Raw genomic sequence first — 27,079 nt, forward strand, 5'->3', positions numbered from 1 at the left:
GGGTTTTTTTGCTGGAAAGAAAACATAATTGATAATCTCTCATCATTGAAAAAATATGACTGAGTTTGTCTACTTCATTCATGACCTTACGAATACCGCAATTAGAATTTTTTGGCACACAGAACTTTCTATATTGTAGCAAATTTAATGCCGTGAGGTGAAATTTGATGTGGCTATAAGAATAAATGAAGTATAATTGATATGGAAAAACTTGCAATATTTCTTGAAATCAAGAAATGTTAAATTGAAGAATAATCATCAACATTTCAACCATGTGCTATATGATAGTTTTTGAACACACCCTGTATATTCACTTCATTTCGATTCTCTCTTTCTCAAAATAATCAGGTTGTACCGGAACAGAGTAAATCCAACAAAAATCATTCATGCTTCAACGGTGTTATTATTATATATTAATCCAATAAAATGAAATCGATCAGTAAGCAAAGTCCAAGCATCGAACGAAATTACTATCTTATAAAATGTTGTTGTGTTTAATTCACAGCCTGAAGCTGCAGTGGAATCTTATAATTATTCTGCCTTTGATAACATTAAGTAGTGTGAGGTGTTCTGATATCCGTACTCAGAATTATACTCAGCATGATTCTTTACATAGTGGCACGAGAAAAAGAGTGGAAAAAATATTAAACTTTCCCGTCACTCTCAGTTTCGGTGAAGAATCTACAACAAGAGGAGTTTATGCTAGCCTCAGCAGAAACGACGAGAGAAATGATGAAAAAATCGATGATGGTCAGTTCGGAAAAAGGATCATTTTAGGCATCATAGAAAATTCTGATGAACCGATAACCCAATTACCAGACCAGAAAATAAGTCAAACAATAGTTAAGTTTTTTGACCAGGAAGATTACGATGGTATCAAAACGAACCCTATTGTGGTTGGTGATCCTTATGAAGATGATGCTAATCAAAATGAAAAAACATTCAAACAGGAACAATCTTTTGCAACAAATAACGAAGAAAAATTTCAGGGGGATGAAAAGTACACTGACGTATATAAAGACAAAGAAAAAATTATAGAAGTTGAAGATACTGAACGAGTAATACAAAATGATTTGAAAAAAAAGAGTGATCATCAAAGTGAGGAATATAATGAAGAATATGAAGATACAGAAATATTATCCACACACGTCAAAAAAAATGATACGCTTGGTCAAAAATATAGAGAAAATATACCTGCCAATCATAAAGAAACTTACACAGACGTAGAATATCCAGATAATTACCCACAAACTCATAATGAAGAACCGCCCGCAATTCTATTAAAAGAGCCTCCCTTGAAAACTTCAAATGGGTCGAGTAAATATTATAACAGGGAATCAGCAAAGTCATCAGACATGAAAGATAATGTTTTTCGAGAAGACCAAAAGGGAACTGCTGACAATTCCCAAGAAAATTTGAAAAAAAATAGAAATGAAAAGTATGCATCTGGTAAAGGTCAAGAACAACACGAAGAACATCATGAGCGAAAGGAGGATAAGGGAATAAAAAATTATAAAGGATTCCATGAAGAATCGAAAAAAAAAAAAGGGCATCAGGATGAAGAAAAACATGGGAAGAAATATGCAGATAAAGGTGGCGAAGAAAAGAAACATCATGAAGAACATGAACACCATGGAGATTACAACAAAGGAGAAAAAGGAGAAAAAGGATATGAGGTGAGTTATTCAATCAAATGTTTCATAACAGGTAGAGCTGTGCCAAAGCATTGTGCTTAGTGCTTTTGAAAGCACTTGAAGCCTTTTTGTGCTCCCGAGCACTTTTTAAAATCGGTGCTTAGTGCTTAGTAATCGAAGCACTTTGACAAAAGGCACACAGAAGTACTCCCGAGCACTGAAGTGCTCGCGATTACTTTTGCGGATTACTAAGCACTTCCAAATTTTTGTTATAACACGAATATGCGCCGACGCCTTGATGATTGTCTACATAATCTGATTAGTCTTTGATGGTGTATTGAAATTCAATAGGTACACAATAAAGGTCTGACGCTGGCTCTTCTGTGTGAATTCAGTGTGCATTTATAAATCAGATAAGTTAAATTTAATAAAAAATCAATTCATTTCTTAGGCAGAAGGAGAATATGAAATTGAATTTTCAATCATATCACATGATATTTCTTATAAATAAAGTATAAACAGTTTTATTATGATATTTTGAAATTGTACATTTCAATACTAATCTTATAGGTAAATGAGAAAGTTATTACAATTACCATCCCCTTTTTTTTCAACAATAAGAATTTTAATATTTGCATGATTGAAGAACAAAGTTCGATCAATAGTAGTTAGCCAGAATGTAAACGATAAAATTGAATAATTTTCTGAAAATATGAATGCTTTGTGTCGACAATTGAATCAAATCACGATTCCTTTTTCTTAATCATATCTCTATTTTTTTTCTAATCATGCTTGCGTTGTATTCTACAAGTAAATTTAGTTTCCATATCTTGCTTTTTAGTTTTCAATATGAATATTTTCATATTTTAATGAAGCTATTTTGATCTCGTAAAATAAGACTTTTTCTAAACCTTCGATTTTGTGATTCCAAAAATGATATCTTTGATTATATATGGATGCAAGATAATAACCTTTTGCTAGTATATTGTTATTTCACGGAATAAAGTCCGAAAAAATTTCTGTGATGTGTTCCCATAAAAATAAATATATAATCTGAATTATTTTTTATAGTGTTTCACATGATATTTTGAACAACCTTAATGAAATACTAAATTGGACAAAATAAACTTCACATTTATATTGGACATTTGCCGCTTGGGATTTCCAAACTATTCGAAGAAATTCAATAATGGGAATGAGTTTACATCTGTTTGTTCATTATAGAATTTCTTCAATAGTTTGGAAATCCCAGGCGTGGTGAACGTCCAATTCACCTTTAAAATTTATTAGGACCTATTTAGTATTTATGTTTCTTCAGGCAATGCTCATATTTTTGTCACTTAAATAAGCTCTGTTTTGTCAATCGAAATGTATATACCCTGATTATGTCACAGTGTTGGTGAAACAATTGTCACAGACAGTAAGAGATTTGTGGAAATTACTTCGTTTTATTATTTTATTACTCCGAAAAATGTCCATCTGTGCGAGTTTCTTCAGTAGGTATTAGTAAGAATATTTCAACCGAATTTCAGAAGTGATTACGGCTGTCCGCTGTTACTGTCGGCACGTTTGATGATCTAATTACCCATTTTTGTTGCTGGTAGACCCGAGGGTAGACCCGGGTGAACATATTTTTTTAGGATTTCTTCTATCTGAAGTTTTTTTCCGTGAATCGAACCAGAATATTCAGCCACTTCAATTTGTCTATGAAATTTCAGTTACATATATCATATTTTTTTTCCGCCGAATAAAATGCGAGATGTGAGATGATGTGAGATCTGTTTTTAATGAGATACCCTTTGTAGATTCACCCTTTGTAGTTGTTCTCGGCCGACAGCTACCAAAGAAGTTTTATGATTTTATTATGTTTACGTATAGTCCGAGAGCTGGCACGAATTTTTGGGTAGGTATTTGAGGTAAGCTGAAAACTTGTCAGATACCTCTCCTATTATATCCCAACTCGGAATTGCAGACCTGGCTGGTGAGTAGCGGGGCTAAATCAACCCCTAAATTTTTAAAAATATTATTTTTTTTCCCAAAAAATATATTTGAGCCACTACGCAATTTATATATGTTGCAGTGTAATACTTAATGAATACGAAAAAAAAATAAGCCAGATAATTTAATCGGGGTTTTAACATTGCCAGACGCGTGCAAAAATATTTTGCAGAAAATTATAAAAATGTTTTTGAGGCCGCTTGAAATTTTAATGGAGTGTTATTTATAACTAAAAAATAAGATTCCTAAAAAGACGGATCATTTCGGTGGGGCTTTCTACCTACCAGGTGATCAAACAAATAATGAATGGGTAGAGCCTGTAGTGCTATAGGCAAGCTGTAGTGTGAGAGAGAGGCCATCTTTATGTACGAGTTTACCTGGTTTTCATGCATTAACAGGATGCGATTATAATCCATCATTTTTTCAAAAAGGCAAGGTAAGACCATACAAAAATTATCATGAAGCATTAGCAGATCTTGGAGTTGCGCATGTTACCGGTTCGCGTGATGAAATTTTGCCAGTCTTAGAACAATTAGTTTGCGAAATTTGTGGATTTAAAAATACATCAAATATAAGTGGAGCACGATTCCTTAAATTTTGTGCGACTTACAAGGCCGACACTGAAGATGAACCTTTCAAGAACAAACTGAAAAATTGTGATCCCTCTACCTTACCTCCATGCAAAGCTGAGTTAAAACAACATCTTCTAAGAACGCAATACATAACAAGCATTTGGAGAAATGCATATTTGCGATTCCCCAGCTCCTTAACGCCTAATAGAAATGGATGAACACTCAATGAGAATACACTAGATTTTCTCTGGTTTGACGAAGACTGTATGCCGCAATTGGTATTCGACGCTGTTGTTCACGAGGAAACAATTTTTGTTCCAAAAATTTTTGTACAGGATTCATATTATTACCCCTACATTCAAAACTAAAAATTGTTTTTTTTTCTCTGGCAGTATTCTAAATCAAAATTCATACGGAAATTTAAAATTTTTTCATCTTAAAATTACTAATAAATAATAAGGGTAATAAACAATAATTAAAATAAAAAATCGCAAAACCAGGTTCATAAAAATATACTAACTCTCCAGTAGTACAATTATTTCAAGTATAAAAAAATTAGAAATAAATTCTATTCATTTCACATCAGATATAAATTAACATTCTTCGTCTGTGGATTCTTCATCAGAAGTAACGAAATCTTCGGATTCATCTGTGTCAGATTCGCCATCCTCTACACCATCTGCGAAAAGAAATATATATTTATTTTTTTAATTAATGCAGCAGTTGTTAAAAATAAACCATTTATTCTCACCTGCAGTATGATTTTCATCATCGTCATTTTCACTTTCCTCGTGAACAACAGCGTCGAATACCAATTGCGACATACAGTCTCCGTCAAACCAGTGATAATCTAGTGTACCCTCATTAAGTGTCCATCCATTTCTATTAGGCGTTAAGGAACTGGGGAATCGCAAATATCCATTTCTCCAAATGCTTGTTATGTATTGCGTTCTTAGAAGATGTTGTTTTAACTCATCTTTGCATGGAGGTAAGGTAGAGGGATCACAATTTTTCAGTTTGTTCTTGAAAGGTTCATCTTCAGTGTCGGCCTTGTAAGTCGTACAAAATTTAAGGAATCGTGCTCCATTTATATATGATGTATTTTTGAATCCATAAATTTCGCAAACGAATTGTTCTAAGACTGGCAAAATTTCATCACGCGAACCGGTAACAAGCGCAACTCCAAGATCTGCTAATGCTTTATGATAATTTTTTTTTCATCAATATTTTGTATGGTCTTACCTTGCCTTTTTGAAAAAATGATGGATTATAATCGCATCCTGTTAATGCATGAAAACCAGGTAAACTCGTACATAAAGATGGCCTCTCCCTCACACTATAGCTTGTCTATAGCACTACAGGCTCGTACCCATTCATTATTTGTTTGATCACCTGGCTCGTACCCATTCATTATTTGTTTGATCACCTGGCAGGTAGAAAGCCCCACCGAAATGATCCGTCTTTTTGGGAATATTATTTTTTAGTTATAAATAACACTCCATTAAAATTTCAAGCTGCCTCAAAAACATTTTTTATAATTTTTTGCAAAATATTTTCGCACGCGTCTGACAATGTTAAAACTCCGATTACATTATCTGGCTTATTTTTTTTCGTATTCATTAAGTATTACACTGCAACATATATAGATTGCGTAGTGCCTCAAATATATTTTTTGGGAAAAAAAAAATATATTTTTGAAAATTTAGGGGTTGATTCAGCCCCGCTACTCACCAGCAGGTCTGCAATTCCGAGTCGGTATATAATAGGAGAGGTATCTGACAAGTTTCAGCTTGCCTAAAATACCTACCCAAAAATTCGTGCCAGCTCTCCTACTACTACTTTCTTCTAGAATCGCGGCGAATCTCAATGAACAATAAATTGATTCATTGAAACAGTCTAGGCATTCCAATTCCCAACCGTCTCGGTCAGATTTATAAAACTACGAAAATCTACCAATTGATTTCTTCCTACTAGAAATTTCATGGAAATGGAAGAGAACTACTAAACAATTCAGCTCAGAGTGTGGTCACCCTTTCATTATTCTAAAAAAATATAAGTCTTGATTTTTAAAAACAACATGCGGTTGGTCCTCTCCGCTGCGTTCATCAACATTCCCTGCAATAAAAATCTCCAGACCGTCTTTATCGCTTGTTCAATAAATAACACATGGCAACCCAACCAATATACGCAGCATTGACTATTGCCCTAATTGAAAGAGGGATGAAATGTATTTCACAAAGACGAAAAACAACACTATATTCGCTTTCGAATTATGTGGAAGTTGTTTACACATTCAACATATTGAAAATTCCTACGATTCTGCATTCGAAACTAGTAACTATTGAATGCCAAATGTTTTCGGCGGAACATATGTTTTCCCATTTAGTTTTCGAATCTTTGCGTGCGATCGAACGCAGTTGATATTTCTTGTGTCTTGGGAATGTGAAAATCAGATATATTACGTACAAGGGCGCAGATCTTTTTTTTTCCTGGGGGAGGGTAATAGAAAAAAATTTTCAACGACATTGTTTACTCATATCTATAATGTGGGAAAAAGAGGTTTGATAATGAAGTTCGAACCAAATTACTCGAAGTAATTTTTTTTATTGATAATTGGATTATTTCTATCTTATACTTATACTAGGGGTTCTTGAATTGGAGTTACGGAGTAAAATGAGAGTTTCTTTTTAAATTTTTCTGAACGACCAGAAAAAATTCACCCTGTAGATTTGCATTCAAAATTAGGATATCACATGATGAAAACTTCAAATTGGAATATCTATGCCAATTCAAGTTGGATATCTTATGAAGGGAAGGCGCTATGAGAGAAAAATTTGAACTTTAACACCTATATCTCATAAACAAAGCGTTTGCGGATTCATCTTATGGGACTTTTTTTCTTAAAATGATCCGAGAAATCTGTATCTCTCTGTATTCATTTGTATCTCCAATTCAGAAACAACCTGTAGATATAGTCAATTCAAAACTGATGTCTTCACAAATAAATTGCAATGGGTCCGATTTTTTTACTGACGCGTTGATTTCAAAGAAAAGTGAATTGATCATTATTGGTCCATTTTATGGAGAAATTTTAGTTCTTCGTCTTCCCGAGATTTCTGAAATTTTATATTTCGAAAATCTTGGGGGGTCAATTACCCCCAGTACTCCCCCAATTTCTACGCCCTTGATTACTTACGTAATAAATCAGAGATACCTACAGCGTAAAAAGACATAAGGTAAATAGACACATTTCGTTTTATTCGATCTGACTTTTCTCCAAAAGCAGGCACGTAAAGTATTATTATTATTATTGTAGGTAAAATGATTTTATTACCGTTCCTACTTTTTTATGAAATGTGATATTTTGTGTTATATTTTTATTTTTATGCTTTAGTATAAATAAACATAATGTTTTTTTTGTTTTATTTAGGTTTTTTTTGACGTATGTACTTATATGTATTTGTTCAGTTTGGCTGTTGTATTTCATTCAAAACTATTTAAAAAAAAACAGTATATTATATATCAAAATATTTCAATGTTCTTTATTCACTGGAATTAAAATTTTTTTAAGCACGATTACAAGACATCATCGAAGCAGGTAATGTTTTTTGTTGGGGGGGGGGTAGGTTTGATTGATTCTTTTTCAGCAGGGGCGCTAAAAAATTCTTTGCTTCAGGCGCCAAAATTGCTAGCGCCGTCCCTGCTCATAAAAGGTAGTTTTCTACAGGTGCGTCAAGTTGGTGATCCACTCCTAGAATTTTGGTATCAAATTGTTTTGGGTATTTTGTGCCCATTTTGTGCCAATTTTTGCCGTATAAAAAAAATTTTGTGCCCATTCAGTTTTCGAGATATTTCGATTTTTTCCCGTGAGCCACCAACTTGACGCTGTGATTCACACATGGAAATTTTAAATTTTTTTTATTTGGCTATTTTGTGCCCATTTTGTGCCAATTTTTGCCGTAAAAAAAAATTTTTGTGCCCATTCAGTTTTCGAGATATTTCGAGTTTTCCCCGTGAGTCACCAACTTGACTCTGTGACTCATACATGGAAATTTTCAATTTTTTTTATTTGGGTATTTTGTGCCCATTTTGTGCCAATTTTTGCCGTATGAAAAAAATTTTGTGCCCATTCAGTTTCCGAGATATTTCGAGTTTTCCCTGTGAGTCACTTACTTGTCAGACGGAAATTTTTAGATAAATTGTGCTCGTTTTGTGGCGTATCGTATGGATTTTGAGCCCCTACAGTTTTCGAAATATTTGTAGTAATTTCAGTGAGATGGATAAATGTAGCACAATTCAACGACGAGCATTGTATTATAAAATTATGCTTCGGATAAATCTGCATTTGCTCAACTACATATGCTAATGCGTATAAATATACATTTTTGTGTCTCGAATGAGATATTTTTGCCTTGCAGTGCATATTTACTAATTTTCTGTTTCATCTGCATATTTTCAAAATAAAATTTGTTTTCAAACAAATAGAAACAAGCCAAATAAAACCGTACGTCGAGAATATATTTGACAAATCCCAACCAACTTTTATGAGCTTTTGTCTACTCAACCTCTAAGGAATGGAGTGTTTGGAGAAAATATTTATCCCGATTGCTAATTTTACTAACATCTGGTGAGAATTACAAGGGAACACATAATCGATGTTAACTTGGTCGACTTCAAAAACAAAACAGTCGAACAATCGCAAAACAGATTGAACGAAACTGAAAGTAAATTAAGAGAATTCAAACGATGTATCAAAACAGCATACCTGAATACACCATCTAAGAATCGAACACACAGAACCATAGACAAACTAGTTTATCTATGCACAGAACTAACACACCCAGGGCCGTAGTGACCGGGTGGGAAGGAAGTTGAGCTTTCCTCGGGGCATATTTCAAGAGCGCCAAATTGACCCTAGATCGTTCAAAAACCATAGCAAAATTTCATGATGAAAATAGATTGTTTTTGAATCACTAGGTACCAGGGCTGGCGCTAGCAATTTTGGCGCCTGAAGCGAAGAATTTTTTAGCGCCCCCGCTGAAAAAGTATCAATCAAACCGTAAAGACGAAGAACTAAAATTTCTCCATAAAATGGACCAATAATGATCATTTCACTTTCCTTTGGAAACAAGCCGTCAGTAGAAAATCGGAATTCCTCATTTTCCTTCATAACTCCAATTCAGGAACATCCAGTATAAGTATAAGATAGAAACAATTCAATTATTAATAAAAAACAAAATTATTTCGAATAATTTGGTTCAAACTACGTTATCAGACCTCTTTTTCCCACATAATAGATATAAGTAAACAATGTCGACGATAAACCCCACAGGAAAAAATAGATCTACGCCCTTGTAAGTAATATATCTGATTTTCATATTCACAAGACACAAGAAATATCAACTGCGTACGATCACACGCAGAACTTCGAAAAATAAATGAGAAAACATATGTTCCGCCGAAAACATTTGGCATTTAATAGTAACTAGTTTCGAATGCAGAATCGTAGGAATTTCCAATATGTTGAATGAATAAACAACTTCCATATAATTCGAAAGCGAAGATAGTGTTTTCTTTCGTCTTTGTGAAATACATTTCATCCCTCTTTCAATTAGTGTAATAGTCAATGCGTATATTGGTTGGGTTGCCATGTGTTATTTATTTAACAGGCGGCTTAGTAAAGACGGTCTGGAAATTTTTATTGCAGGGAATGTTGATGAACGCAGCGGAGCGGAACAACCTCAAGTTGTTTTTCAGAATCAAGACTATATTTTTATAGAAATACACTCTGGGCTAAATTGCTGCCCCTCGAATAGAGGCGCCCGAAACAGTCGGTTTCACCACTAACGCCGGCCCTGCTAGATACTTGCTAGGGATAATAATTGTGGGGGTGATTCAGAATCCAGTATCAAGATTTCAGATGCGTATTTTTTAGGTCAAAATAAGACTTTTTCACATGAACATATGTCCGCAAACGCTCAGTTACTGAACCAAAAACGTGTAAGTTCTTATTTTTAGTTAATGTCTAAGGAAACTTGTAATTTGCTCTTGAACCAAAAGTTTTTTGTTTTCAATGTAATAATAGGTTCTTATCATTAGTAAAAATTTTTATGAAATGCAGCCAATTACAAAAAATGATTTCACTTTTTTCTCGATGACGATCGCAGATGCGTAAAAGTAACAGAAACCACAAAATTTATGAATATAATATACATTCATTTCATATGTTAGAATTCACCAGCGCCGTACTGCAAAAAGTGTATGAGGCGAAAAAATATCTCCCTTACAATCAATTCATACTATCTTAAGAGCTCTTAAACTGAAAGAGCTGTGAAGAAAGGACTAAAAAAATCTTTTATGCCCTGTAGTTCGGTAACGAAGCGTTAGCGAGCACAGGTTAGGTATTGAAAAAAAGCATTATTTTGATCTGAAAAATACGCCTCTGATATCTTGAAACTGAATTTTAAATCAGTCTGTATACTTACTCAATGTTTTTGTATTTTTATATATTTGTATATTTTTTTAAATGAGGGCGTTAAAATCCGTTTGTCGTCTCAGTCGTTCACTGAAGGATTGAGTGAATCTCTAATTTCAGCGGACTTTCTGTTTGCGACATTGAAGAATTTACAACTTTTTTTTAAACATATTAAGCAAAATACTCTAGACGAATCTTTATTGCGAAAAAACTATGTCCAGACATTATACAATGCCACTATACAAAAGCTGTAAGGAAAAGATAAAGATAAAACTTTTAATCATTAAATGAAACAACAAACAACGGTTGTAGAAGAAAGATGCGAAGCACAACGTATAAAATAAATTCATAAAATCTCGAATAACTATTGAATTATTTAATTTGAGAGCATAATCATGTTCGGACACTACCCTTATTTTTCACCGTAGAATTCAACGAAATCACAAAAAAATAGGGTTCAAATTTGGAAATCGAAAGTTATGATCAAATTTTGTTCACAATTTTTGGCACAATATTTGAAACACCCTGTGATGATATTTCTCAAAAGTTCTTTTTGAAAAAATTTTTTCTTAATTCCTGTATAACCGGAAGTGCAGGAACTTCGAAAATATTTTGGCTGGATAGAGCATCATAAACAATGTCATATTCCGAATTTTCAGATTTCAAATCGGCCCCGTTCTCCAGAAACGTCTAATAGGCCGTCGAACTTGAAACACCCTGTACAGTATGAATTTTTTCAATGCATATTTATCGGAAGCCTAGTTATAATTATGAGTTGTTGCATTGGCAGGCAGGCATTGGGTTGAGGTGGGGAAACTCAAATTTCAATGAGTCGTCGTTTCAATACCTTTTTATCTTCAGAAATACCTCATCACTTAGAAAGATTAATTCAGTATAGTAGTTAAGCTAATATATAAATATATTGGGATTAATTAAAGATGTTGACATATCCATTAATGAGGTACATATAAGTTTGATGAAATAATAATAATTAACACTAACTTCATTTGAAAATCTTTAAAATACAGTAAAGAAAACTGTTATCTTTTCATAAAATAAAACATAAAAAATAGAAATGTTTTGCCCTTACTACTTTAGAATATTACTATGTTAAAGTAATATGTAACATCTACTATGAGTCACAGCATCAAGTTGGTGACTCACATGAAAAACTCGAAATATCTCGAAAACTGAATGGGCACAAAATTTTTTTCATGCAGCAAAAATTGGCATAAAATGGGCACAAAATACCCAAATAAAAAAAATTTAAAATTTCCATGTATGAGTCACAGCGTCAAGTTGGTGACTCACAGGGAAAACTCGAAATATCTCGAAGACTGAATGGGCACAAAATTTTTTTTTTGCGGCAAAAATTGGCACAAAATGGGCACAAAATACCCAAATAAAAAAAAATGAAAATTTCCATGTATGAGTCACAGCGTCAAGTTGGTGACTCACGGTAAAAACTCGAAATATCTCGAAAACTGAATGGGCACAAAATTTTTTTTTTACGGCAAAAATTGGCACAAAATGGGCACAAAATAGCCAAATAAAAAAAATTTCAAATTTCCATGTGTGAGTCACAGCGTCAAGTTGGTGACTCACGGGAAAAAATCGAAATATCTCGAAAACTGAATGGGCACAAAATTTTTTTCATACGGCAAAAATTAGCACAAAATGGGCACAAAATACCGAAAACAATTTGATACCAAAATTCGAGGAGTGGATCACCAACTTGACGCACCTGTTTTCTACTTAATCTGGTCACACTGCTTTTAAAATGAAAATCCGATGCTGATAAGGCACGTCTGCAAAAAATGTTTGATTTTATTTTGCTATCATAAAAATTATTTAGCTTTGTTGGAGAATCATAAGAATAAAACGATGGCTTATATCTTATAAATTGAAATGAGTTCTTTCATTTTTATCATCCAATCCATACAGGCTGTTCCAACAACATTGATGCAATGCTCTATTACAGTTAAGGGCTGATATTTTCGAATATTTTCGACACGGTAACACGAACTTCTATTAGAGCTACATTATCTGATCGTTTGGAAATATACAGGGTGTACCAAAAAAGTGTACCTCGATTAATGAACAAATAATTTTTCATGGAACATCTTGTTTTTCATTGAGTTTTCAGAGTGCACGGAATAAATTAACCCAAGTTTTTTTGCTCAAAATTTACCGTTTTTGAAATATCTCGATTTTTTATAAAGTGAAAGGGCTTTGGAAGATCCTAATCACTTCGAAATGAATGAATTTATTCAAAACAAGTCAATTAATTGACGACTCATTCAAACGTTATTATCGGGCTCATTCTAAATGGCATAGCCTGCATTTTATTTTCTTAATAGGTAGCAAATTTTAGTATCTTTGAAAGGTTGTCTACTGAATGACAAAATAAATTATAGGGTGTACCAGTTGAAATAGCCCGATATTAACTTTTGAATGACTTATCAATGAATTCTATCATTTTACCACCCAGTAGAGTTCTCAATGATTCAAGAATGTTACGCGTTACTTTATGAGCACACACAAAACTATTGTATTTTTGTCCACCTTATACCAATTCGAATCAACATGTGATACATTTTTGGAATCAGCTCAGCTAGAGTAATCGGAAAATTGAGACAAAATGGGGGTGTTCCATTAAAAAAAATGACGGTGGCATCATTACTCGATAGTAATATCAGCAGATAGTATATCAGCTTATTATTCCAAAATATGGTGAATTTAAATAAAAAATCGACGTGTTTCAGGATTATTTCTTAAAATGGCCTGTTCCATACTTTACGGACACAGTGTATAATATGATATACTTATAAGGTTTAAGTTTAGATATAGAGTTCGATTTCAAGTAACAAAGATTATTATAATAATTATATTTGATTCCACAGTAGTATCTTTCAGAATTGGATTCACGATTATCAATATTTTTTATGGTTTTTTTCATTCGCTTTCAACAATTGAACATATATCCCCACAATCTTACATTACCGAATGATATGAATCTAAATATTTTAAATGATTGAATTGATTGGGAATACAAAGATATGTAAAAATCTTCAACTTAGGTTTATTCACCATATGTTTTCAATGAGGTAACCTTCGAAACTTTCACTGCCCTTTGTAGTTATTCTCAGCCGACAGTCACCAAAGAAGTTTTATGATTTTATTATATTTGAGTACGTTCTTCTAGAACCGCGTAAAACGTAGAACCTCAATGGACAATGAATTGATTCATTGGAACAGTCTAGGCATCCCAATTTCCAACCGTCTCGGTTAGATTTCTAGAACTACTAAAATCTGCCAAATGACTTCTTCCTACTAAAAATTTCATGGAAATTTGCAGTTATGCAAATGCATATTCATCCGAAGCCTAGTAATGATTATGCCAAACTCGTCGGTATTGTGGTCAAGGAAATAGTGGATAATTTTTTTATGATATTTTGTTTGAAATTTTTATGTTTCTGGTTAAGCTATCCACATCATATTCATTACGACACTTGAAATTGTTATTCAACATCTAAAGGCAACAGTTTATTCAGATTGAATTGAAAGTTTCGAAATCTTCAGAAAAAAAAATTCGATCGGCTATATCTACGGCATTCCTTGTCGGATTTCGACTAACTAAACAGCGACATTCGATATTCAAAGATATCCTGAAAATTTCAAGTTTAAATATCTCTCCGAGAACTATCATTTTTTCGACCGGACGAACAGAATCGAATTTCAGCACGAATTCATCATCACTAATTCATCATCACTGAGTCGAACCTCATTGTTTTTGACCATCTCTGGCACAAAATTCATAAATTACAGACATTATGACGAAATAATAAAGCTGAACGACAGCTCAACAATATAAAGTCATAAGTTCTCCAGTATGGAATAACTCGTCACATTTGTCCCTTCCATGCAGCTTGCTGCTACATATTTGATATTCAATCTATATGTTGGTTGACTAGTATCATTCACTATTGTGACAATTCAATTTTTACTTTCATTTAAATATAGTCAAACATTTTTCTACAGAAAAGAATTGAATTATTAAAAATTCAAAATCCATATTTGAAGAATTTCAACTCGTTCTCTTTTTTTTTGCCCATTATTTTTTATTTTGATAATCCTGTATATATTGTCATAATAATAACCTCATTTTTTTTATTCGCAAAAATTTATTATTTTGAATCAGTTCGCTTCTATAAAGTTCTGGTGTATTTCTTCTCTTACCCGTCCATATTCTTACATATGTTTATTGGAACAATATTTATTCCGATTAAAAAACTTCACTTTCAACAGTTCCTACTAAAGTGCTTAGTGCTTAGTGCTCGAAATTTCGAATTACTTTTACAAAATGCTTAGTAATCGCGAGTCTTTTGTGAAAATCGGTGCTTAGTGCTTGGTACTCGAAGCCCTTTTTTTTCGAGTGCTCAGTGCTTTGTGCTCAAGCACTTTTTTTCAGTGATCGTTACAGCTCTGATAACAGGTAAAGAGTTTCCGCATTCAAAGGCCTACGAACATATGTAAAATAATCCAGTCTTATTCTCGTATCGTTTTCATTGTTTTTTGTACCTTACAACATCTATCTACTTATGACTAATAACAATTTCTATGATACCTTTTGAAGAATGAAATGTGGAATACCAGATGAACAATAAATCAATCAAATATTTATTTTCCATAAGGCAATTATTACTATGTATCGGAAACGTCAAATTCTAAAATATAGGAATATTAAGAAACTTCAACCTAGATCTCAAAAAAAATCATATACAAATATATATATATATATTTTTTTTCCTTTTCCTTCACCATTAGAAATTCGCTAGAAAGACCGGGTCCAAATAAACCAAGGACTTCCTAGGCTGCTGTCATATTCAGTGACGGCTCGTGCCCTCGAGATGTGGGTCGGCCATACACACACACATATATATATATATATATATATATATATATATATATATATATATATATATATATATATATATATATATATATGATATATATATATTTTTTTTTTTTTTAATTTCATAATTGTGATAAATTGTGTTCATAAATATAGGTTTTAATTTGAAAATCTTGAGTTTTGATGAATTTGAGTTGTCCAAGTTCATGATTAGTTTTCCAGAAACGTCGAATAGGCCATCGAGTTTGGGACACCCGATATATATAAAATGATTTTGGGAACCGTGAATATCTTACGGAAGGTAGTATACCCCCATTGACTAAAAAGAGGGTTATCCTTGATGCCTTGGCGTCCGGATAACTCTACGAAACCCACTTATAAGTGTGAATTATAAAAAAAAAAAAGGAAAAAAAATAAATAAACACTATGCTTCAGGAAATTTCATTATATTATTATCATATTATCATTATATTTTCATGATCTGAAAATCAATAGCTACTATCGAACGGCATAAATAAGTTCTTTTCTGATTAAGACATAATGTCTCATAATTAACCATTAATTTAATTATCAAATATTTGAAATAAACTGTGAAAAGTTGCTGCTTGACGCTCTGCAATAGGATAACCGGCCAGCCGACCCTGTGTATTGGGAAGCGACCTAACATCGAGTTGTTGTGCCGTTCTACTGAGTGGTCGTATTCTGGGCGTATGTCGTAGTATCTTTTCCTTTACGTATCGCTCTCGGCAGCGCTGGTTCCGCCATCGGCTCTTGGCCGACCTAACGTGATGAGATGCTTTCAGTGACATTCCAGGAGTTGCAATTGTATAATTGTAACATTTGTGTTACATTTCAGTCCTAATGTTACGGTGTTACGTACAATTCTGGAATAACTTGTTTGGAGTGATGTCACGAAAAGTAACCATTTACGATTGTGGTTTGTTACAATTTATGAAAGGGAATAACAACGCTGGATGCTTTGGAAATCGAATATTAGGTGGGTCCGAAAGAAAATATTGGCCGGTATAAGTTATATTTTCCTGTTCTGAGTGGAAATATTCATTACCGAGGGAATTTGGACATCAAAATCGATAACTCCGATTGAGTTTGAATGAATTGAATATCTGAATTATTTTCTATTTCCCGATAATTTTTGGGTCGGCCCGGCCGACCCTGCCGACCCTGACGAGCCGTCACTGGTCATATTATATATATATATATATATTTTTTTTTAAATTTCACACTTCTCGTGGTAGCCGTGATACCCGGGCGCACGCGCCTAGAGTACCTCCGTGAGCTAGTGGGGATATATTATTTTTCTCACTATGCTGACAGTTCCCAGGATTACTGCTTTCTGCATCCACGTGATGGTGTTGTGCGGCAGGTCCAGTTCATTTAGATGTTGAGTGGTCTTTCGGTGTACGAGGCCATTCACGCTTATTTTTAGGGATATATATATATATATATATATATATATATATATATATATATATATATATATATATATAGTTATAAGTTAGATAAGGGGTGTGGGAAAATTGATAAGTGTTATAATGTCACTCTTCTTTATTTCATTTAGTCGACGTTTCGATCCCGATGGGGACCTTCTTCAGGACTCTACAATAGCAATAAAAAACAGTCAAAATAAGGCAATCACAAAACATGTAAAAATAGTACATACCGAAATACAGAGTTGTAAAGATCTTATTTGAACACAAATCAATAGCTCTCAAGAAAGCAACTAACAAGAACATCAACAACTTCAGCGAAAAAAGATCTGATACTTCGTTAGTAAAGGAGTAGAAATCAATTATAATAAGTAAATAAGGTAAACAGAATAATCATCAAAATGAGAGGTTGTCAAAAATGTTGTCAACCAGACTTGCCACAGAATACACGCACATGACAGATGAAACATAGAGTAGCATTAAATCACATTGGTCGCAGTAATTCACTCTCACTGAACTCAGAACAAATGCGATTTTTTTTTTGAAAGATTCCATGAACCGAAACCAATCCCCTCTCACAGAAATGGCCTAGAACACAGAATTCATTTTCACGTTATCCCTACGAATTCTGTGTTCTAGGCCATTTCTGTGAGAGGGGATTGGTTTCGGTTCATGGAATCTTTCAAAAAAAAAAAAAAAAATCGCATTTGTTCTGAGTTCAGTGAGAGTGAATTACTGCGACCAATGTGATTTAATGCTACTCTATGTTTCATCTGTCATGTGCGTGTATTCTGTGGCAAGTCTGGTTGACAACATTTTTGACAACCTCTCATTTTGATGATTATTCTGTTTACCTTATTTACTTATTATAATTGATTTCTACTCCTTTACTAACGAAGTATCAGATCTTTTTTCGCTGAAGTTGTTGATGTTCTTGTTAGTTGCTTTCTTGAGAGCTATTGATTTGTGTTCAAATAAGATCTTTACAACTCTGTATTTCGGTATGTACTATTTTTACATGTTTTGTGATTGCCTTATTTTGACTGTTTTTTATTGCTATTGTAGAGTCCTGAAGAAGGTCCCCATCGGGATCGAAACGTCGACTAAATGAAATAAAGAAGAGTGACATTATAACACTTATCAATTTTCCCACACCCCTTATCTAACTTATAACTATTGTTGTATATTGGGAATTAAAATTGTTGATATATATATATATATACACACATATATGCACATCCTAACACTTGTTCACCGTACTGATGAGGGCCGAAAGCCCGAAACACGTGTCTACGGTTAGTTTTTCTCTGAGAGGGACTGTCCTTATCCTTATGATTTATATATATATATATATATATATATATATATATATATATATATATATATATATATATATATTTTTTTTTTTTTTTTTTTTTTTTTTTTTTTAACCACCTTTATAGGGTATGGCTTGAGGAGCGAGAATGCGAGAATATATATATATATATATATATATATATATATATATATATATATATATATATATATATATATATATATATATATATATATATATATATATATATATATATATATATATATATATATATATATATATATATATATATTCTCGCATTCTCGCTCCTCAAGCCATACTTCCAGAACTGGGTTTCTAGAAAGGCAATCTGCTTCTACATTTCCTTTTCCTGGTTCATATCTAATCTCAAAATAGAATTGTGATAGAAAATTCATCATGTCACCCAGCTCTTCATCTGGTCTTGTACGAAATTCTTTCCCTTCTAATGGCTTATGGTCAGTAACAACAATAAATTTATGTCCCATTAGCCAATATTTCCAAAATTTAATTGCCTCTTTAATTGCCAGACATTCTAGGAATATTGCTTTCTTGTTCTTTTGATATTTATTCAGTTTTTTAGAAATATACGCTACAGGTTTCATTTCACCATTAATCTGTTTTTCTTTAAGAACAGCTCCTACTCCTTGAATACTGGCATCAGTATATATAGTAGTATAGGCACTTGGGTCGAAAATTGCAAGAATTGGCTCAGAACAAAGGATGTCCTTAACCTTATTGAAAGCTTCCTGACAAGCCAATGACCAATTGAATTTTACATCTTTTCTCAGTAAATTATGCAACGGTTCTAATAATCTAGCTGAATCTTTTATATATTTGTGATAAAAATTAACTTTACCCAAAAATTGCCTTATCTTCTTCCGAGTATCTGGTGGAGAAAAATTCCTAATGGAAATTAAATTGTCATTTATAGGTCGTACTGTATTGTTTCCTACAATATGTCCTAAATATTTGACTTCTTCTTCTGCAAAATTACACTTGATAAATTTAAGTCTGAATCCTTCATTACATATTGCATTCAAGAGATTGTCCAAATGTTCTATATGTTCGTCAAATGTTGAAGAAAATATTAGAATATCATCTATATAATTTAGGCAGAATAAATTCAGGTTATATTTTCTGATAATATTATTCAATATACGTTGAAATATGGCCGGGGATGTTTTAAGTCCGAAAGGTAAACATTTCCATTGCCAGTGACCATTCTGTGTCACAAAAGCAGTCTTATATCTTTCTTTGATGCGAATAGGAATCGACCTAAAGGCAGAATTTACATCTAATGTTGTAAAGAATTTTGCATTTCGGGTCTTGGCTAAGATTTCATCAATTAATGGGAAAGGCTGTGGTTCGGGAACAATTAATTTATTGAGTTCACGAAAATCGACACACAATCTGGTTTTAGACCCTTCATCTCTCTTATATGCTAAAGTGACTGGTGATGCAAAAGGTGAGGAGGACTCCTCAATCAGATTCGCTTTCAACAATCTTCCTATTTGGAATTCTATCTCTTTTTGATCCTCCATTGAGCATCTGTACGGTTTTTTTGCTATAAATTTGTGTTCTAAAAGTTTTATATGTGCCTCATTATTTTGCACCTGACCAATATTAAAAATTAACAAATTGAATCTCTCAGATCCTACAATTAAAGAAATAAAAAACAAACTGGACATCTTGTTGACATTAAGTGAAAGGGACAACAGATTCAAAGAAAAGTATAAAGAAGTCAAAAATGAATATGACAAAGCATTAATTCAGCAAAAACGGAAACTATTGGAACAAACTATAAACAATTCGGACAATAAGAACAAAACTATATGGTCAATAGTAAACTCATTAAAAAATAAAAATAACTCAAAGGATCTCCCACTCAAAGGGAATCCCAAAAAAATTGCCAATGAAATGAATGACTTCTTCGTTAACAATGCATCCAAGCTGACAAATAATACAATAAAAAATAATGTTACTCAACATAAGGAGATAAAGAAACCAGAAAGGATATTTGAACCAGAAGTGTTGTCAACCTAGGAACTGAGATCAATAATTAGGAACATGAAAAACAAACACAGCTGTGGAATAGATGGCATTTCAAACAGTATAATAAAGCAAACATCTGAGGAAATTATGGAACCATTGAGATATATAATAAATAACTCCATTAGAACAGGAGTATTTCCAGACAGTTTAAAGACAGCAGTAATTGTCCCAATATATGAAGGTGGGGATGAAACTAATTATGGCAATTATAGACCTATCAGTATGTTAACCTCATTCTCTAAAATCTTTGAAATGACCTACTGTAATCAACTAATGAGCTTTCTAACAGAAAATGCTTTCTTTAAGGAAAATCAGCATGGATACCTGAAGGGGCGGTCTATCCAAACAGCAATATACCAGTTTGTCAAGAAAGTAACTGATGCATTTGAGGATGGAGATCTCCCTCTTGGTCTCTTCTTAGACCTCTCCAAGGCATACGACTGCGTAGACCAAGATATTCTGCTCGAAAAACTCATGTGTTGTGGTGTCGAGGGAACAGCACTCCAGTGGATAAAATCATATCTCCAAGGAAGAACTCAACTTGTGAGAGTTTTCATGGATGGTACAGAAATAAGATCAGACATGAAGGAAATCATATTGGGAATAGCCCAAGGTGGGATTGCTGGACCCCTTCTCTTCTTGGTGTATCTGAATGATTACGGACTTGAAGTCAGATGGGTCGATGGAAGAATTATGAGTGTACATTATGCAGACGATACAAATCTACTCATTGTGGAGTCACTATGGCCAGATCTCAAACTCCTAGCATCAGAGGTGATGAAATACACTGAAAATTGGCTTGAAGAAAATAATCTAATTTTGAACAATGACAAAACCAACTTAGTCCTATTCCATCCAACTATAGACAGCTCAAAAGATGTAACCTTAAATGGCAGCAAGTTTGCAATATCTAAAGATACCAAGTTCCTTGGAATTGTAATAGATCAGAAACTCAACTGGAAGGCACATATAGAAAGCCTCCAAGGAAAACTGGGGACATCAATTTATGCACTTTCAGTATTGTCGAAATATCTGAGTCCAAATATATTAAAAACCATCTACTACAGCACAATTGAGACAAAAATAAGATTTGGCATAACATTCTATGGATCAGGAAACATAACATCTATATTCATCTTACAGAAAAAATCAATTCGAATCCTCAACCAAATGAAATACGGACAGTCCTGCAGAGGGGTTTTCAGAAGAAATGGCATTTTAACAGTTTATGCCATATATGTGCAGGAATGTTTGCTTTTCCTTCATAAAAATAAACATATGTTTGATCAATTCAAAAGTTGTCATTCATATAGTACAAGAAATCAAAACTACAATTATCCTAAATGCAACCTGACAACAACTCAACAACAGCTAGAGTACAGATGCATGAAGTTTTTTAATAACCTCCCCCAAAGAATTAAAAACATAACATCCACAAGAATTTTCAAAAGGCACATATATAAGGAACTACTGGATTTAGAACCATATTCGATGGATGAAATTGAGAGGAACTTGTAGCAACTTTTCTATTTTTTTTTTGGACACTGTTTCATTTCATGTAACTATTTGTTAAACACACTGTAGGAAATGATTTGAAATAAAGTAAAGTATTATTGAAGTATTATTATTATTATTAATATCAAACTTGTGTTTTGCAAAAATATGGTCATATTTATTTATTAAAACTTCAATTTTACTTCTCTGATTTGTTTCCAAATGGTCTAATTTTGCTTCGAAAAGTTCTGTTGGTATCCCTTCATTGAAATTGATGGTGTAATCATTATTATTATTATTATTGAGATAATCGATCTTTCTCTCTTCATTCATATCTAATCTTTGATAAATATTCAAATCAAAATCTTGTTTTAATCGAAAATTGGAAATAGAATCTAGTCCGAGTAGAATATCATACTCGAAATTTTTCTCATTAACCACAAAAAGTACAACTTCTTTTTCGATATTATCGATTCTCATTTTTGTAATTATTTTTCCTGAAAAATTTGCCCTGCCCCTGACTGTTTTGAATGTGTTTCTATTCTCTTGAATATGTAGACATAACTTTTCTGCTACTTTGGAATTCAGAAGATTGGTGGGTGCTGAAACAATTTGTAGAAGAAGATCTCAAAAAAGTGCTGAACTACTTCGACTCTAAGCTGTTGACCTACAATCTGGAAAAGACAGTCTATATATCCTTTTGTAATGTCCCATCTGGGCTTCCAGAATACACAGAACTCTCCATATCTCGAGAAACTAACGTCAATACTGTGAGGATGGTAACTAAAATTGAATATTTGGGTATCGTTGTAGACTGTTGTTTGAAATGGAATTACCACATCGATGCATTAACAAAGATACTTAGAAGTTTGCTACCTTTGTATCGATTGTGCTCTAGGTTTTGTGATGCCAGTCAGTTGAAAGTTTTATACATGGCACTCGTTCAGTCTTTGCTCTCGTATGGAATTTTGGTCTGGGGGGTGCCACTAATGTTCACATGAAAAAAATCGAACTGATCCAAAAGAGATTTCTTAGGATACTAATGAGAAAAGATTTTACCTACCCGTCAGATGATCTCTATGAAGAATCTGAACTGCTCGATCCTAGACAGCTGTACTGTGCTCGTATTCTTCAGTACCATTTCAAAACCAAAAGTAACCAAGATCTGGTCTCTCACAGCTATGGAATACGGAAGTTATTTTATAAAGTACTAACAATTATTGTTCGTGTTTCTTACTCCAAGGACATATAACAAGCTACCTCAGGATGTACAGGCAATAACTACAGAACAGCTCTTCAAGAAAACTATAGAGCGATGGCTTTTTTCTCAGTCCCGACAGCGTGTAACTCAATTGGTCGATTTGAAAAACGCTCAGATTAGATGAAACCAAACATATTGGTAAACTCCTTGAATTCTGTTAAGTCGTTTTGGAACAGCTTCAATCAGGAAATATTTTCAAGTCAAATAACTATTCACAAGATTCGTCTTAAATGGTTACAGAGGGAATATTAATATCAAATAATTACAGTTAGTACCAAATTGTCTTTAACGTTCTACTGCTTTGGTGCTTTGGTAGCTTATCCCACTAGGATAACCATCAAAAACCACTAAGGTATTGCTCCCAAAGTGCCTTTTGATGTAGTCCATGTAGTTTTGGCAGACTACCTGGAATGTTGCTCAGCTTGACTTCGTCCAAACCACCATGCCATTTTGACAAAATTGCTCTAATTTTGATCGGCTGTATCTCGGTTGATATTAGTTCTAGGGAAAATTTTATGAATATAAAATTGCAGCAAATTTAATTCTCTACAATTTTATAAATGAACTACTTAGTTTAGAAGTTATGAGCAAAAAACCGCTAAAAATCTGTAAATGTTGAGGTTCTTCGTTCTTTCTCAACTTAACACAGGATCCTCGTTTTGGATAACTTGATAGAGTCGTCCCACAGCAAACTAAACAATCTGTAGAAGTTTCATTAACTTCGGAATTTTTCCAGCAGACCCCACTTTTTTGCTCTGGCTACTGGACTTTATTAGATAAACTCACTGATTTTTTCACAAAAAATGTTTAGTTTTTCTTATATCACATGAAAATTGAACGGTTTTTCAATCGTATCTCAATTACGATTTTTTTCAAACGTTCCCATAATCTAATCGTCATTTATTGCTTGCATATTTGAAAATATTTTCATTTATTGATATTCTGAAGTTTCAAATTGAAATACCTACACGAAAACATATATTTTTTTTGAAAAACTCAAATTATATTCCATTTATTTTTTCATCAGAAAATGAAAATTTTGAAATTCATCAGTGAGAATACGATTGAAAAACTTTTCAAAATGATATAAAATAAATACCATAAATTCTTTCGTGAAAAAATCAGTGAGTTTATTCTAAATGCCATACCAAGGTTTTTTCCAAAAATTGAATTGATCGATTAAGCCATTTCCGCACAGAATAAAAATGAATCTGCAATGGAGAACCTAGTGAGAAGGGTAGTGTACACCCTATTACCTCTTCCTATAAGTCAATACTTCAAAATCTTCGCAACAGAATGGGTAGGTATAGATCAGTAAAGAAAAACAAATGAAGCAAGGTGTTGTAATGATTGATAAGAACTTTTTTATATTCTTCCTCGAAGTAATTTTTCCTAATTTTTTAGTTACGCTAAGTGCCCAATAAAGAAGTTGTAATTAAAAAGTTTTCTTAGTTCGAAAGATTTGAATATATTCCTCCTTGGAATATTTTCTTGGCTTCAGGACTGTGAGGTGAATTATACACACTTTTTTAAATCGCCGACGTTTCAACCCTTTTTTGAATCTTCTTCAGGGCTGCAATAATATTTATTTCTCAATCTTGGAGAAGTGTACAAGCTTATGTATAATACAATTTTAAATTTTAAGATGTACAAACTTAATTGAATTAACAAGTTAACGAGTTACACAGACTAGAGAGAGACTGACATTCAGGTGGAATTAGATTTTATATAAATTTTTTTTCCTAATTATATCGTATTTCCATTATTATTATTTTTTTTTTGTAAATATATTTTTCTCTATTATTAATCGAACATTGGAGGTGCTAGTTTAATTCTTACCAATTTTGTCAGATGTGATAAGATACGGTGGACGTTTAATTCAATTAAAGTACAAACAGTTCGACTTTGTTTACGTGTCTTGTTGATTAATTCGGGTGGTATATCTTCGTGGCCAGTCAATATGATACTGATCTTGATTTAGTGGCGTTTTTGTTTGTTTTGTCATGATGACACTTTTTACTTGATTTCTCTTAATAGGCCATTATAAATATTGGATATTCCTCTTTCACATTTATATAGATACTTCCTTCTAGAATACAATTGAACATACCGAGTGAAATTTTCTACCGTTTCAGTTCTCTGAGGAAGGTAAGCACAATAAAGGACATTCAACAAAGGGCGAACACAATATTCATAAAAAGGACGAGTATGAAAAGAAACAAGAATTTTTTGATGAACATCACGAAGGGGGAGAACATGAAGGACATGGCGGTTTTCATCATGAAGAACATTATAAAAAGGTAGATATCATTACCAATTATTGATTTTGGGCAAAAACAAACGAATCATTTTTTCAGGGAGGACACAAGAAGGTAGGACACAATAAAAAAGGGAATAACGTAGATCACTATGGGAAGAAGTCACATCATGAGAAAGGACATTTCTACGATGATAAAGGAGGAAAGAAAAAAGCCTTTGCTCATAATAAAGATCATAGTCATAACTCAAAGCATGGAAAAAAAGTTGGTACCTCTGGAGGAAAAAATTGGGGTTATAAGAAACAGAATAATGGATACAAAATACCCAAAGAAGTAGAACATGCAGCTCAAACAAACTCGCTAAAAATTAGAAAGGCCCCTCTAAATATTTCGGATAAATACAACGAAAAAAATAAATACCCTCACTATATTGCTAAGATACATATTCATAATGATAACAGACGAAGTGATCAAATTGATGATAAAGATGAAACAAATCAGGAAATGAATGATAATAAAGAAGAAGTTGCAGAGATTTTTGATTCAGAGCTGAGTGGAAATGACAGTGATGATGCTCAGATAGAGAACAAAGAAATAAAAAATCAACATTCAGGTGAGATATCTTCTGACCAAAATGAAGGGAGCAAGCAGCATGGAACTGAAAATATAGAATCAGATCATCTTTTGGAATCATCTATTCTTCATGAACAAAACGCGAATTCCGATAAAATATCTTCTTCGAAACTTCTACCTAAAATATATGTAATTCTCCCCGAAGATTTTGAAGAACAACTTCAAAGAAGTGCAGAAAATTCTGAATCTTCCTCGAACGAGAAAGATTCTTTCAATAATGATTCTGAAGAGGAAGGCAATAGTCCTAAAATTCAAACAATTCAGAGAATATATACAAAAACTCTAGAGCCTCAGTCTTTTTCTGAAGAGCATAAAAAAAGAATATCTGAGATAGGATATATAATCCATAAAATAGGGTCAGAGCTAGGAAAAAATATGGAAAATAGTAATTCTCAATCCAAAATGGGGAATAAGCCACCGAGAGATCAGTTTTAAATATTTATGTTATTCAGACAGTAGTGAAACATTTGGGTTTTATTTTTGAAAATATTTGCTTTCAATAAAGACTGAGATATTTTTTGTTTTTTTTTTAATTTCTTTATGAATATTGGCTTATCTCATACCTTTTCCTCAAGAGCTGATGAATTTTCAAGTGGAAATATTCTTTATAAAATTGAAAAATATTAAATATAAAAAAAATATGCATGAAATAGGTACCTATTGAATTCTACTTAGAGAAAATCAGTTCTTTCCAATTCCTAAAAGATTGTTTGTAACCACTCAAGTGATTTTCCTCTTTTCAGATATGTTAACTTACTAGCTTCAGCCGGAGAGGTGGTCTGGGTTAATAGGTTGTAACTATAGCCCGGAACCTATTTTGCAGTATTAAAAAAAAATATAGGTATATTTTCAAAATAGAATAACTTCGAAGGCTTTGGTTACCACACAAAAACATGTTATTCCACTTTCAGAGACTTATTATTGACGATGAAATGAACGACTGAATTGCTCAAATCTCAAATTCGAATAAAAGGTTAAGAGTGAAATATTGAAAAAGAACTGC

At 32.9% G+C, this 27,079-nt stretch overlaps 1 protein-coding gene across 1 annotated transcript; it reads left to right on the forward strand.

Moving 5' to 3' along the window:
- Positions 1–295: 295 nt before the first annotated feature.
- LOC123684940 (nuclear speckle splicing regulatory protein 1-like) lies at positions 296–26,581 on the forward strand. Its single transcript, XM_045624472.1, has 3 exons — positions 296–1,676; positions 25,321–25,485; positions 25,543–26,581. The coding sequence occupies exons 1-3, from the start codon at positions 483–485 to the stop codon at positions 26,509–26,511; spliced, it is 2,328 nt and encodes a 775-aa protein (XP_045480428.1). The 5' UTR covers positions 296–482; the 3' UTR covers positions 26,512–26,581.
- Positions 26,582–27,079: the final 498 nt, after the last annotated feature.

Source organism: Harmonia axyridis, chromosome 7 (assembly GCF_914767665.1).
Source record: "Harmonia axyridis chromosome 7, icHarAxyr1.1, whole genome shotgun sequence".
Lineage (NCBI taxonomy): Eukaryota > Metazoa > Arthropoda > Insecta > Coleoptera > Coccinellidae > Harmonia > Harmonia axyridis.

Coding starts and splice junctions, on each gene's coding strand:
- LOC123684940 (XM_045624472.1), top strand. CDS start 483: ATGTTGTTGTGTTTAATTCACAGCCTGAAGCTGCAGTGGAATCTTATA. Junction 1,677..25,320: donor AAGGAGAAAAAGGATATGAG/GTGAGTTATTCA, acceptor CTACCGTTTCAG/TTCTCTGAGGAAGGTAAGCA. Junction 25,486..25,542: donor ATGAAGAACATTATAAAAAG/GTAGATATCATT, acceptor TCATTTTTTCAG/GGAGGACACAAGAAGGTAGG.